Raw genomic sequence first — 16,664 nt, forward strand, 5'->3', positions numbered from 1 at the left:
ATGCGGCAATTTGTCTCCATTCTGTGGTATTCCAAAAAATGTTCTGTCCTTTTATGCTAGGTGTGACTTGGGGAGTGCTTCCGGTACTGGTTTTCTATACAAATACAGTACCGGAACCGGGAATTCCCGGTTACAAACTCAGTACCGGGAGCATTCCCTAGTGTGAGCGTTGAATTTGTGATCTTGTAAACTAGTTGTAAGAAATGTATTCATATTTTCTATTATTCATGTTCCAAGAACTTAATATACAAATAAAAAAAATTCTGATACCTAATATTTCTATATTAAAATAAAAATCCTAATTATATCTTATTATTGTAATAACGGGATATTTACAAATAACTGAGTTCATATCTTATAATAGAGCGCACGAATAAAATATAATAATGTCTTAATCATATCACGCAAATGTTAAATAAAAATTATGCACTATTTGAAATAATAAAGACTACTGAACATGTTACGCTGTCGAGTGTAAAATTTGAATTTCAATACATTTGTCTGTAATTGATCAAATAAAGTTCCTTCATATTCGAAAATAACGGCATTGTTTATTTCTCTTACCTTAGGGTTAATAATTGAAGGGATGTTTACAAAAACAACATAACTGACTACACTGGTTGACACCTGAAACGATTAACAATGTTCTTAAAAAAGTGTCAACCGCTCTAAGCAGTTATGTTGTTTTTGTAAACATCCCTTCAAGTCAAGCCTTCATTTTAGTTATTCATCACATTCAATGCATTTTTCTTCTATTTTTATACTAACCCATGTTCTTTTAAATCGCAAAAATAGAATCTGAATTAACTATTTAATTAGAACGAGAATTGCAAAGGCACAATCGATTATTGACTTAATACCTCTTGCTTCAGAGTCCGCACTTTCAAGTAGACTTAATGCTAGTGCCCCGAAGTCCAAGTCCGAAGTAAACTATCTGGTTTTGAAGAGCACATTTTTACAACACATACTAGCGACCCGCCCCTTCGCACGGGTTAACAAATTATACATAAAACTTCCTCTTGAGTCACTCTATCTATTTAAAAAAACCGTATCAAAATACGTTGCGTAGTTTTAAAGATCTAAGCATACATAGGGAGAGACAGCGGAAAGCGACTTTGTTTTATACTATGTAGTGATTACTTACCATTCATATGAAAGTTAGGTATCGGCAATTCGTTAGTTGTTTTTTGCTTCAAAATTGGACAGAATTTATTTTTCAATCAAAAAATAAGTTTTTGGATAAAAAAGCATTTTTGGTACAAGTTTTTATCGCTGACTGTACTTTTCTTTCCACATGCAACTAATAATCATCGAGAAAATTCTTAAAACCCCAAACACAATTAAGTTGCGTTGTTTATCACAGAATTCCTATAGCCACCTGCTAATATCTCCTCCATCATCAGATTTGTACTATTATATCGCACATTGAGGTATATAACAAGAGACGACATCTCGAACAAAATGTTTCCGCACCTCAGAGAAGCCGAAAATTGTTAATAAAGACGCCACGAGTATTTTTTGACTCAGTTAAACAACGTTGCATACAATACTTTTTCTACGACCAAACATTTACTTTGTCACTAAATAATAGTAAATCAACAGTTATTCCATTGCTTACCGGTGAAATGTTATTCCATTCCTTTTATTATATTTTCTTGTGCTATTGTTGCAACTTTTTAACACGCACGAAGGCATTTTTTAATTTTCAATATTTTTTTTAATTTTCTGTACCTACATGTGTAGCATCTCGTCAGTGGTCGGTGACGTACTAAAAGCAAAGAAGTGCATGCACTTCTCTGAGGTGCGGAAACATTTTGTTCGAGATGTCGTCTCTTGTATATACCTCAATGATATCGCATCACCAGACTTACATATTATGTATGCAAAAATTCAGCTTCATCGGAAACCAGGAAGTGGGTAAAATTTAACTTGCAAAATTTGGTTACAGACAGACACACAGACAACGGGACAGATGAAATTAAACAAACGCTTGTAAAATCTTGTGGACTGCATGAATATAGGAAAACCATGTAAACTATCGCTTTATAAGAGGAAGTTTTGCAAACAGTTATTCATCCCTTTAAGGTAAAAAATAAGGAAACCCGTTTTTCTCATCACCACAAGGCGTTTCATTGTATTTGTTCATATTCTGAAACGGGATTTTCCCTCATATTACTGATAGACGTCTTCGTTATATATTATAATAATGAGTTGCACTCATAATGAGTAATTACTGACATTTGTGCCCAAAACGATTACAGGGAGCTTAGATCACATTGCGATAGTAAGGAAAAATGGATGTTTATCATTGTCTAGTCAACAAGGTCAACTCGACGGTCAAACGACGACAAAAATGGTTAAAAAAATAGAGTTGTACTCCTAAACATACGTGTGATAATTAATTGGGTTCGGAATAATGTCTATAAAAATGTTTTCGAAGCGTTTTTTAGCAAATTTAAAATTGCTGAAGTTCCTTATCAAAAATTATAACTACCTATTAAATTAAAAATTAAAAGAAACCCCTACGCTATAATATATAATATGTCAATAATATCCATATTATGCCTAAAATGCCTTATTTAATTCTGGAAAAAGGCTGATAACTGCTAGATCGGTTTCAATAAAACATAGCTAAGAAGGAAACTAGCTTTCACTTTAAAAAATCGCATCAATATCGGTCCATCCGTTGGAGAGCTATGATCCACAGACAGAAACATAGAAAGACAGACAGACATTCGCGTCAAACATATAATACTTATGCACGGCGGCTTCATTAATATTAAAGATAACTATTTTACCCGTGTTTTCCAAACGAATGTTATTCGAAATATTATTTGATATTTGCTGGCAGCTCAGGAAAAATATCACAAATATCATAATTAACAAATCCTGGTTACCTCTTTGTCTTTTGTATAAGAGACTAACAATTTTTACACAATCTGGGATGACCTTTTATGGTTTACTGAGAAATACTTATTACCTTATATTTTTATAAAAACTCTTTTTTTTTATTCGATAGGTAACTTCAGAATAATATGCCGTTAGGTGTAAATATTAAGTTACCATAAGAGACAAAACTAGTGGTTAAATTTTACTATTATAGGTACTAAATACTCTAGTTTTTAAAACTAAACATATATTATGAATCACAATCAGAAATAAATTCATATACCTATACAATTGCCATGAATAATTGTCAAAACAAATACTGCTCGAATTCTTCCGAACATAACTGCGGGCGTTTTCTATTCTTATCGGCAACCCGCATTTGGCTGTTCAACGGCCTTATTTGATAACTGTAAATTCCAATAATAAATCATAATCAGAACGAAATCAGGTCTCATCATCTCCCGCTAATCTGTGAAGATTATTATAATCTCGTCCAAACACGAATGTGGCCAGATTCTGATGTGGACTAGAGCAAAACGTGACCATGATAGTAAACGATTGGTCTGTATCTGTATGGGATAGAGTGGAAGTGAAAGGGAAGTAGTTTTAAAGTTGTTGTTTAAACTCTCGCTATAATATTGATCACAGATCAACCGAAAGATTTTATAATTGGACAACGAAGCGAGAGATATTTACAATTCAAAATCTTCATTCAAAAGTCAATACTAGCTAGTCAACATGAGGATACAATTCAAAATTTGCATCAACTTACTTTGCCACTTTCGGATAAAATGCAACTTTCTCGGTCATCAAATTTTAAACAATAATTTTTAAAAACAATAAATTTACGAGCTGGTGTGGTGAAAATTATATCTATTATGAAAATTATAGTTTATTATTAATTTAACTTAGTAAGCTTTCTATTAAAGTAGGTAAAAAGTAATACATATTATAGGGCCAGTCGGGCCATATATACCTATATAGAATGTAGCAAAAATAATGCGCAGTTTTTGTTACAAACACTATGGAAATACCTCTAACTTCACCTGTTCGATGATTGTATGAAGTCGCATGGACGCACTTGTCCAACACAAATCAGGTTTTCTAGCTTTAGAAACAAGATTATTCGATGAAATATTTAAAATACAACATCTAGGATAAAATTAAACCACTAACTTGGTTTTCCATATATATGTCTTTATTTATTTTCCCAGTAACATTAATGTAACTTATATCAAAAGACGATACAACTCACGCTAAGCCGTTTGGACAAAAAACGTGTCTTAACCCATTAAGACGCAATTACGCGAGTGCAGAAAGTTCTTACTGTTAATTAATTTCCTTTAAACCAGAAGAGCTGCGCACGAGTTAATTATAAACATGTAGAAACAAGTATACAATCGATAAATAAGGGTGTTTTAAGCGGAATATCCTGGTAAAAACCTTTTACTTCAGTCGCTTATTGACGACCATGTTAGATTAAGTTCTCATGCAGTTCTGCCGAGCACTACGTAACTAGTGACGTTACAACTTGTTGATATTTTTTGCGCTGTTTATAATGACGGCGTTGCCGAGACAACGTCCACTCAGTATGGCTCCGAACGCCGGCCAGCATATATACTATGTCCGAGTCAAACATCTTTCAGTTTAAGAAATTCACACGTGCGAACGGAGTCTTGATAAATGTCAAATCCATTACTCTGCTGTGGTAAGGGTCACTTGGCCCTACATGACTCGGAGAAAGAGACTTTAAAACCAAATAAAAAAACGGAAAAAAATTCAAACAAAATGGAACCCGTTGTCGTTAACGGGAATCATATTCCCGCAGTTTGTCCCTTCAGTGGTAATAATAGTGCCGAAAGTGTGAATGACAAGAAAAATTTGCGTGTGAAGTTGAACCAGCCAATGAAACTCCGAAACTATTTGGACAGCTCATTGCAGACCTTAGATACACTGCATACCAGGGAAAATGATATCGCTTTGATTGTAAGTATTATTTGTCTTTACAGATTAAAAAAAAACTGTTGTGGTTTAATTGACCGCCGAAGTTATCGATGGATTTTAACGTCTAGAACTACAATTTTGACATCATGTATGTATACTGTTTTCTTATTCAAATATATGTAAATATAATTACGAAGTGCTATTAAAATATTTTAAATCACTTAATGTCTTAAGTCACTTTAAAAAATATTTGCAATCTCGTTAAGATGGTTGGTGAGATCTTTTTACTGTGTGGGAAAGCCGCAAAAAATTAGTATAAATATGGTATGTCTTGTGATCACGATAATGTATTGAACAAATAACTTAGACATTAGGTTGACAGGTGCCGTCTAACATTTTAAAATAAAGTTGTTCTCAGTAACACTCATTAAAAATAATAAAATACACATACAACCGGATTGGAAACGTCTTTTTGGAATTTTGGAGTCGCTTAAAAACACAATGACTTGAGATAGGTACGAGTACCTACAACACTTTTATTTGTTCTTTTTAAAATTCAAATAAGCACATTATAAAACTATGTACATATTAAACATTTGACTTATCTATATTCCGGTTTGCGCTACAATATTCCTAAAAAAAATAAGCTACCTTAACCGTGTCAAATTCTTGCCACAAATCACTGACCTGATGATTCGTGTAATAACAGATCATAAAATATATTTAGGCATGATGAAACACTACCGAAAATCTATAAAAAACGGTCACAGCCGCGGTACATCATAAGATGATGTAATGCTAATCATTGTGCCTAATCACATTCTTATTATCGACTTGTCAAATCTGAGTCTCATGTTTTTGGCAACGGGAACTAGTTTATGACAAGAACAGTATTTGACACATGCCAAAGTAATATTGTGATGGTATACTTAATAATAATTTGTTTTACAAGGGGGCAAAGTTGTTGTTTAACCGCTCGTGCTAATATTGATATCCGAGCAAGCGAAAGAATCTTGAGCGAGGGTTTGAAAGCACGAGGGTTAAACAAAATTTGACCCCGAGTGAAACACAAAAATTTTCACCACACCAACCGGAAGAAAAATCAACTGTAAGATATCAAACAAAACCAAACCAAATCAATTCCAAATGAATATTTATAATTCCAAATGAATATTTATAATTCGAAATAATCATTTAAAAATCATCAATTCTACCAGCAAACATAAGAAAACAACTCAACATTTTAATTTGATTACTTTGCCTCACATGTGAATTAAATGCAACTTTTTCATGTGGTGAAATAGTTATTTGTTTTACAAGGGGGCAAAATTGTTGTTTAACCGCTCGTGCTAATATTGATACCCGAGCAAGCGAAAGGTTCCAGAATTGAATCACGAGCGTAGCGAGTGGTTCAAAAAATGGAATCTTGAGCGTTGCGAGGGTTTCAAAGCCCGAGGGTTAAACAAAATTTGCCCCGGAGTGAAACACAACATTTTTCACCACACCAACCCGAAGCGAATATTAAATGTAAAATATCAAACAAAATCAAACCAAATCAAATCCAAATGAATGTTATTAAATATATATCATCCAAAATCATCATTTAAAAGTCAATTCTACCAGCAAATAAAAGAAAACAACTAAAAATTTGCATTTGATTACTTTTCCTCACATGTGAATAAAATGCAACTTTGCTATCGGTTTTTGCAAGTGCAAAGTAAGCCTTTCCGAGTTGGTGTGGTGAAAATATAATTGATGGTAAGGATTATAGCACAGTTCATTTTGTACTGCAATAATCCTTATCATTGTGTCAAACCAATTTCAAAACAGGTAGATATTTTTATAGTTAATGTGGCTATTTCTGTACGTAACGAGACTAACGAGCAAATACGAGTATTATCTTTATATTTACGACGAGATGAAATGGTTTCCATGATCGATGAAGTGCTTAAACATGGCATTGTATTTACCTATCCACAACATACATTATTAGTTATCTTGTAGAAGTAATATTAACTATTTTCTTGTTACTGTACCTACGTATAATACCTATTATAATTAATGAATAAGTGAGCGTAATTCATTATGCATAACGCGTACATCTATAGAATAGTTACAAACTTTTAGTAATAAATAAAGCATAATTCTAGGCTACTCCCTAGTACCTAGTCTAACTGCTATAAAAGTAATAAACTTAAGAAGTGCCTGTCCTATTTGTCGTTGTGTACAAAACCTATCTGAAATTGACTTAAAATTTCAAATAAGAACAATCAACTTGCGTATTCATATATTATATGTTATTTCCACTTAATCGAATAGAAAGAAAACCGGGCACATACAGAATGAAATTTTAATAACTAGCCATACTCTGCGTAGTGATTTTATAGGTGGGTCAATTTTCAAATAGGCATTTTTTGCTGTCCCACGGCTAAAACTCGAAATCATAGGACTTAAAGACTAGATATGTATATATTTTCATTCAGTGTATTATAAACTTTAAAAATAATGTACAACTGTACCTTAAATATTATTTGTTTCTGACAAAATCGCATTTGAAGGGCCAAAAACGGCGAAATTTGCCGTTTTTCGCGTGTCCCAGTGGCGGCATAGTCCAATAAAAAAAAATCATAACTTTGGATGTAGGCAACGTATTATTAATAGCTTTATATTTTTATAAAGAGCACTTCCTAGAGATATAATTTATTCATTTCGATAATTTAATGTGTAATTTAATAAAACAAGGGAAGCCTTTTTATCGTTGTCCCGCGCGGCACTTGTTTTGTTATGACTTAAAGATACCCCCCAAAATCTTCTTTGTCTATTAAATAACGATTAGATTAACTTTATGACGCAATAGAACGGTTAGTTGGGCGTCTATAACCATTAAGTATGCACGCGGAAACAGTTTTATTTATGTAAAAATAGGTAAGAATCTCTTTCGATATATTTAGGTACTACTACAATGACATTTGTATGGACGCTTCATATCTTGGTACACAGTCGAAATAAAAATGTGTATTTCATAATAACAGTTGCAAATATAGTGTTAAATAATATAGTAAAATAAATAAGTGAATCGGTTATATTGTTAAGAAATTTCGCCAAAAAATATTATTGGCGTCATTTGTATGGCGACATTTGTACGGCTATTTTAACCGTACAGATGTCGATTGTGGCATACAAATGTCGACATAGTGCCATACAAATGTCGAAAAGGCGTCATACAAATGTCGTCAGGGTCTTACAAATGCCACATAATTAATAAACAGTGACATAAAAGTTTTGATACTGCCATACAATGCCGAAAAAATGCCATATTCATGTCAAATCGCCTTAAAAATTGGTAAATAGTGCCATACAAATGTCGATCTTTAAACGTCCATATCTAGTATCAAAAAGTAGAGTGGTGCCTTGTACAGTATATTTTTTGTTGTTAATAATCATTCCTAAATCGATGATTATAAATCTAATTTTACAAAAATAAAAAATTGCCATACAAATGTCTAAAAAACACCCACTTCAAAAATTTACCCAGGTCATAATACTCATAATGAACAACTTTTATTATGGAACCAATGCTTGGAATGGAACAAAAAATGTGGCTGCTTCATACATTCCGGCTGATCTGATGCCGCTGATTTCTATGGGATAGCCAAAAATTTAAAGTTTTCGCGATTTCGGCATTGGTCCGGCAAAAGTTGTTCATTATGACCCATAAAATCACTACGCAGAGTATGGCTGGTTATTCAAATTTCATTCTGTATAAACATTAAGAATGTATGTCTGGTTTGTACATGTACATTATCATTAAGTGGATATGAAAGTGCAGTTAATTAGGAAGCTAACCTTCATTTTTAGGGTTCCGTACCCAAAGGGTATTACTAAGACTCCGCTGTCCGTCCGTCCGTCCGTCCGTCTGTCACCAGGCTGTATCTCACGAACCGTGATAGTTGATATTTTCACAGATGATGTATTTCTGTTGCCGCTATAACAACAAATACTAAAAACAGAATAAAATAAAGATTTAAGTGGGGCTCCCATACAACAAACGTGATTTTTGACCGAAGTTAAGCAACGTCGGGCGGGGTCAGTACTTGGATGGGTGACCGTTTTTTTGCTTGTTTTGCTCTATTTTTTGTTGATGGTGCGGAACCCTCCGTGCGCGAGTCCGACTCGCACTTGGCCGGTTTTTTTCCAAAATAAACCAGGCGTGAAAACATCTCTTAACATTTACCTGATGAATAATTCGCAGAGGGGTGTGAGACGACGTATAAAGCAAATTAATAGTCCGTGGCTTTAAACTAGCATGGTTAACTACAAACTCATTTTGTATATTCCTTGTAAATATATTTTTTTTTTATAAAATGTTATATAGTTCAAATAGAAAACATCAATTAACCCTGTACACAATTCATCAGGTCCTGCATTCTTTATGAATACAAAAACTTGTCATTTTTGTATAAATTGTCGTAATTTTATCGACATACATTTTTATTTGACATGTTCTCTCAATTTCTCAGTTCTTAGTTATAAGTTTGACAAAAAGGCGACAACGAGTTATGAGGTACCTAACCAATTCAGAACCTTCTTTTTAATATCAGTTAAAAGAACAGAACAGTTCATCTTTTTCGCTATCTGGACATGTATGGCACTCTAGTTAATAATGTAAAACATGGAAAATATTTCAATTACTTTAAATTACCCCGCAGTCTAAATTGCCCCCCTGCACCTTATAATGTTATCTAGTTTTGAAACACAATAGGGTTAAATCATGCAGATAAATTGCAGCCAACCTTGCAAAGAACTTGCAAGTGAACTTTCAATATACTCGCTCTCCATGTTATGGATCAGGAAACAGAACAGCAAAAACAAGACAAATAGGTTTGTAGTAGTAGGTTTCTTAAAAAACTCAGTCGTGCAGAAAAGGATGATTGGTAAATGTCTAGGAATAAAAAACCGGCCAAGTGCGAGTCGGACTCGCGCATGGAGGGTTCCGCACCATCAACAAAGAATAGAGCAAAAAAATCGTGTTTGTTGTATGGGAGCCCCCTTAAATGTTTATTTTATCTTATTTTTAGTATTTGTTGTTATAGCGGCAACATCGCGGTTCATGAGATACAGCCTGGTGACAGACGGACGGACGGACGGACGGACGGACGGACAGCGAAGTCTTAGTAATAGGGTCCCGTTTTTTACCCTTTGGGTACAGAACCCTAAAAACAGTGTTTCCCATATTGGTTACAAGCCTCTGACATTTTGTATCTTGATAACTTTTTTGGATGATACATCAATAATAAAAAGTACCTATATCTCGCCTCAATATTGACAAATTATAAAATAATAAAGAACGTTTTTTAAACAAAAACAACATTACTTCTTAAAGTTTGCATTTCGGCATTATGATCAAAGTTAATAATGACGGGAAACAGTTGTGTCCACTAATGTATTATTTACGTGCAGAAAACCGATAAAAATGTTGTCATGGATTACCGGCGATTAAATCAAACGTGGAGGCTGGTTTTGATTTAACAATTTAATAAGGTTTTCACCGCATTTTGACACGACTTGAGTCGTGTTCAGGGTTCTCACATGCACGAATAAGTGTGAGCGAAATACCTTATGACATACAGAAAAAAATACATAGAGTGCTCACTCCATACATCAGTTTTAATACCAAAAAGACTATTAGCATCTAGCATCGAGTAGCGGAACTATCAGTACTGCTACATCTATTGTCAAGTAGCAGTACTGATAGTTCCGCTACTCGATGCTAGATGTAGACACTGAAATTAATAGTCTGAACTGATGTATGGAGTGAGCACTCTTGTGTTACTATATTTCTCTATGCTTATGAGAAGATTCCTAATTGCATTTTGTCAGTTCCCATCTGCTTTAGCCGCTAATGCTGTTTGGTGCTCACTGTCAAAGTCATATCAAAATATGATGACAGCCACATCAAATTATTACAACAGAATCGGGTTCCTATAAGTTATGTATAAAGTAAAGACTAAGCTAGTTCCAACCGACTTTGAGCAACTATTCCATCATAACATGGAATAGCTAACAGTTACGTAATCTCATAGCAAACAGGATAATTATTCCTTTGCTATTCAAATAAATTATTTAGTTTACAATTAGATATTAGGTGTTTCATCTACATTCTACTAAATTATTACAGTTCAACTTGACCAAACTGGAATTAATATTAAATTTAAATTAAAAATCATATGTATTATGTATCGGAAGGAGTAGGTGTTGTATATTTTGTACTTGTTATATGCATTTAATAATATTGTATAGTGATATTACCTGTTAGAAAATATCGTAAATGGCATAAATAGTCAAAGTAACAACTGCAACATTTCCGCGTTGCACAACAAATGGGCCCGATTCGGATTTTGAACTAGATATATATTAAATATCTATCAGACATCACCAAGATATTTTTAAGATCTAGCCTGTCAATTTCCGCGATTCTGGAGATACTCTTGAACGACGTCTCGTTATGTATTTTTCGATCTCAAAACGATCTTAATACGATAATTATCGTAAGAGTGACATTGGTTGCCCGAATTGAGCTGCAAAAGATATCTAGTTGAAATCTGAACTACCAGGTATCTAGTACATATCGTATCGTTCTCTTCTCTAGAATGGATCTTGTTTTCCGATTACCGCGGAATGAGACCTGTTGAACCAGGTACGATCCATAGCGGGGGTCGCAGGTCGCAGCCCCTTTCCCGTAAGCGCCGGCGCAGTTCTCCAATCTTTCTTTATGAATATGGGGGAATGAGTTTAGAACATTTTCACAATTATGATTATGATTCTTGGTAGGTATAGTACTTTCAAAAACTAAGACTATTTCATGCAAGATACAATTATAAATAAAACAGTCACAAATGTCACGCAATGGTAAACAGTCGCCATTGGTATTAGACTTAATTTGCTTCGCACACACATTGTGTTATTTCAAATAATATTGATGTAGCATTTTAAGACTAAGTGTAGATTAACCTTCGGCGGTAGGTAGTGGGATAAATATTATGGTAAGTACGTATATTTTGCAACACTAAATTTATATGGCATAATTAAGATGATTTTTTGATTTTTTTCTCCTGTTAGTATCGAAAGAGCTCGTGATTCGGAGTAGAAACATTAAAAAATCCAAATTAAAAAGAAAGTGAAGTATGCTACTTTAAATAAAATGGTCCAGGAATCGAGATTTTATAATAGGTAACACGTATAATTCAATATGTAGTCTAGGTATCCTACACAATCGCTTTGCATTATAAAAGCATTATTATCACTTTGAAGAATTACCAATAGAATTCATTATTTGCAAACAAAAACGCCAAAGCAATCTCACGACTTTTGTTCATTATCAGATACCCTGAACCGAATCTCAAACGGCTTCAAACCTCGTCAAAAAACCTACTCAACCAATTCATGTAGGTACAATTTAGTTATCAAGCAAAAATGTACTTAATACATATGTATAAAACAAAGCGTTTGGCATATCAGCAATATAATGGTGGCTATAATAATTAGAAATACATGATCTAACGTATCGGACCACTTTCATCGAACCACGACGGTTTCTGTTTTTGACTGCTAATTATTATACGCTTTAGATTCGTCAACCCGCATTGGTTATTCTCGACTTCAAAGGCCGTATCTAGATGCCAAATATACTTTTAAGTCAATTGATCATCAAAATAATGTCATGTTATCACTTATCGGCACTCACAGGTAACTGCAAACCCAGATTAAATGTAAACAAAATTAGAATTTGGGTGTAGAAGCACAGATTACATAGAGAAGAGAAAAAAATAGGCTTATTATTTCCGGGGGAGGTCAACTAGCTCTATCAGTGGTGGCAGGGTCAATTAATGTCAATTTTAGAGATCGTAACGAAGTTTGGTGGCCATTGCATTGAATATGTTTGAAACGTTTACAAAATTAATGTACACAACCGCATTGTCTATTTCCATCCTAATTAATTCAATTTAAAAAGGTATTTCGTACATATGTTTTCCTCGACTCAGATTTGGTCTTGTTCTTTTAAATGAACACTTGTCTACCCAAATTACTTTATATTGTTAAGTTAAGCCGCTCATTAGTAAGGTCCATAGTATAATAAACCAAGTTTTTAGAATAGGACAACGCACACAGAACGACACACTGACCCCTGGAGTTTATACCTACTTAATAGGAATATGTAGCAATACAAATACTATTTATTGCACAACTCAAAATACAACAAAAGAATACCTACAGATTACAGCAACTCAAGCAGAGGTAAACAACAACGTCTTATCGCTAAAAGCGATCTCTTCCAGACAAAGTAGTTATTCAAGTCAATTCAAATAATTTAAAATAATTGAATAAATATTAAAAACTAATTGATATTATTCGTTTTAATTATTATATTATTAAGTTTGTTTGAATAAAATATTTTATTTCAATAATACGAAAAGTTATTATATTTAAGTACCACTAAAAAAGGTCCCTACTTAAAAAAACTCACTTGCACGGGCCGGGGTTCGAACCCGTGACCTCCGGTTTGAAAGTCGCACGCCACTACAATTTCACATAAGTAATTTACAATGACATGATACCGTGGAAAAAGTGAATATTACAATGTACTGTGTTACTATCATTTTATAGTTTATTTTGGCTTGACAAGGAGGAATGAGAAAAACGTGCAGAGCGAGAGGATTAAATCTCTCTGTCCCTTTCTTAAAGTAGCCAATCCTAATTATGACATCTGTTTTGATATTAATTCTTTGAACATAATTTGTCGATGTTCTTTTTTATATCATCGAGAAAGATTTTTATTAAAAAAATGTGTTGAATTTATATGTTTTATTTATGTTTTTTGGCATACATTTCATTACTTTTGACAAATTTTGATTGTGATGAGTTGATGACAAACGATTTGATGTGATGTGTGAAACGAACCATGTGATCAACAATTTATCTAATAAAACTTCATTTAGTCGAAAAAAATAGTTGTCTACTACCGGGTGGAAAAAAATTATGGGCCCTGGAGGGAAAGTGCCTTAAAACCCTAAGTTTGCTCATTTTACTTAAATGAAACATTATTGTTTTTTAAAGAAACAACTGCATTCAAAGATTTTTGAAGTGAAAACTTCTTTAGCGGCGCTAGGCACTTTTTGAGGTGGGGAAAAAATGATAAACTCGAGACAGCGTAAGGCGATCATGTGACCGTAAGGTTTAGATGGCATTTAAATCAATAAAGAAAAACTCAATGACATTACATGAAAAAGGTTATAATCTTGTACGGGCTGAAATACGAGGATCTCACAGTATTATAACTTTATATCACTCAAATATAATTCAATAAAGCTACATCTTGATGAAATCGCTAATAAAAGTGAACTCTAGTACTGGTGAATAAAACTCAAAATAATAATAAAATAAAATTGTAACATTTGTAACGTATCGTCATTATTTTCATACGAGTACGGTAGTACGGCAGACGTTACCTATCAACAAGTGTTGCTCACTAAGATTTATTTTACAGAAATTACTTTTATAGAAATGTAAAACTAGGTATCTGCAGTAATTTTACTGTGGCAAAGTTCCCAATGTGCTATAATTAATTAACTATACTAACTAAAGAGCAAGACACGTTGATTAGTCACGACATCTTGTTCCAAAAACATCTGAAATGCAACTCTATTTTAATGAAAATAAAGTACCTACTTGACTTTTATACATGGTGATGTCACTACTAGATCTGCATGGCGAACCAGTATTTATAATATAGGTACATTTGACATGACATTTACTAGGTATAGGTGATTCCTGATTGCAAAGGACTTCTGCATAAATACTTCTTCAAAGCATCACTGAAATACACTGGATTATGGGATTACTGAATTTTATGTATCTTAGTATTTAGGAACAATATGGATTAAATTGCACTAGGTATATGCTGATGGCGCCAGACCTACTGCTAGCTACACAGAAAATGCTCAGTTTGTAGATATAAGCGCCCAAAGCTGCCAAAACCGTAGATTAAAAGTAGTTACCATTAGACGGCCCTTTTTGTTAAGCAACCGACCAATATTGCAATAGGTAGGTACTCATAGAAGAAAAAAATTCAGTCTCATTTTATTGTAGCAAAAATACAACACGCAGAACCCCGTCACTAAAACGTATGTCAGGCGTGTCTCACTCCGCGATTTCGTCGCTTTGCTACAGGTAGCTAATAAAAGTACATCCGTTCGGCCCCAATTTTGGGGAAAGCCATAAGCCACGCGTGGCGCTGCCGCCACCTAGCGGCCATATCTGTGCTGATCGTAACAGACGCGTTTTGTTAGAGAGTGAGTCTTCTGTACTTAGTATACTATTATTTATTCGGTGCGTATGTCAAAATTTTCATACTCATGCGTTTTGTCTAAATGATAATTCATATTCCACGCACACGAAGCCTTTCCAACGTTATCATAACAATCAAACATTTGTCCAGCGTTTGGCGGAAATAATCATGCCTAACTACGTATTAGTGTCGTGACCAAAAATGGTGTGTTGACATGGACATGATCATATTGCTCATGTTGTTAAATTTCACTGTATTGAGGAGTTCGTGATATTCTTTTGCTTTGCATATAAAACGATTAAAATCTCATTTTGCCAACTAAGTAGTAAAAAAAGCAAAGATCCGTTAAAATACATCGGGACGATAAATACAAACAAAAAGTGTGTTTTCATACATTACAGCTACACGGCTATAGCTACACGGATTATAAAACCGGCCAAGTTCTTTAATACTTTGGCCAAAGGGTCATCACACCTAAGATACCATGTAATTTGCAACGTTTCAAGCCATAAAAAGATTAGTAATCTAACAAGCTTACAAAATGTCTCGAATAGTGTCCCTTTAGGTTTCAATTGCAACGCCTACCCAATGCCATTAGAGCGCGAGAGGAGCCTAAACTGTGTGTCATGTGTGTGTACATTATGGACGATGCTGGTTGTGGAAAGCGGATTGGTTGCGCTCCAAGTGAACGGAGAGTGCCCTGCGTATTATGCATGTATCGTATGTGTATCGGGTTATATGTTTACTTTGTGGTAGACGCGCAAGAACTGCCTGAGTAAAGAATATTTATATGTCACTACTTAGATGGATATTTAGATAAAACACACTATACATTGCAGTTGCAGATTTTATTTAAATATATATTATAAGATATCTGTCTATTTTTGTACCAGATTTTTATGCTAGAATGCAGCTCAGCAATTAAGCACAATATAAAAGTGTCTTAATGGATGACCATAACAATTCAGACTCTAAAAACGTAGATATTATCACAATGACTAGCGATTTTAAACATCTGTATGTCATCCTCATTCATACATTTGTCAATATTTTTTTTCTTGAAGTTAATAAGCTATGCGTCTCATAAGCTCATAACCACTAGTAAAATAAATGCCCAATATTAATGTACATTTGCGACTATTGTAATTTGTGATACTTTACAGTTCTATTGTACCGGTTTGGTGTCAAGGCAAGGGAAAAAAACACAATGCCACTATTCGGTGCTTTAAACATTAGATTAGTATCAGCAATTCATATCAATTATACCATATATCTATATCAATGGAAACAAATTTCAGTGACATTTGAGAATCAATAGAGTATTAAATAAATCATTTTTTATGCTGAGAATAACCCAATAATAGTCAATAGGGATTTTTACAATGAGTGTGCTGATTTGTAAGTTTGATATCTTGATACTAGTATGACATCAAACTTGATAATTTTAAGTAATATAGGTAGGTATTATGTGAGCTGCTCTTTGCGG

The 16,664-nt window shown here is 33.7% G+C and overlaps 1 protein-coding gene across 1 annotated transcript in view; it reads left to right on the plus strand.

The window, feature by feature from the left end:
- The first annotated feature begins 4,458 nt into the window (after positions 1–4,458).
- The window catches only part of LOC134648925 (nitric oxide synthase-like), a 38,813-nt gene continuing 26,607 nt past the window's right edge, over positions 4,459–16,664 (plus strand). The window contains exon 1 of the mRNA XM_063503547.1: positions 4,459–4,875. Coding sequence (XP_063359617.1) covers positions 4,573–4,875 — 303 coding nt within the window. The 5' untranslated portion in view covers positions 4,459–4,572. The remainder of the gene's footprint in view (positions 4,876–16,664) is intronic.

The sequence above is a fragment of the Cydia amplana genome, chromosome 6 (genome assembly GCF_948474715.1).
Source record: "Cydia amplana chromosome 6, ilCydAmpl1.1, whole genome shotgun sequence".
In the NCBI taxonomy this organism is placed as follows: Eukaryota; Metazoa; Arthropoda; class Insecta; order Lepidoptera; family Tortricidae; genus Cydia; species Cydia amplana.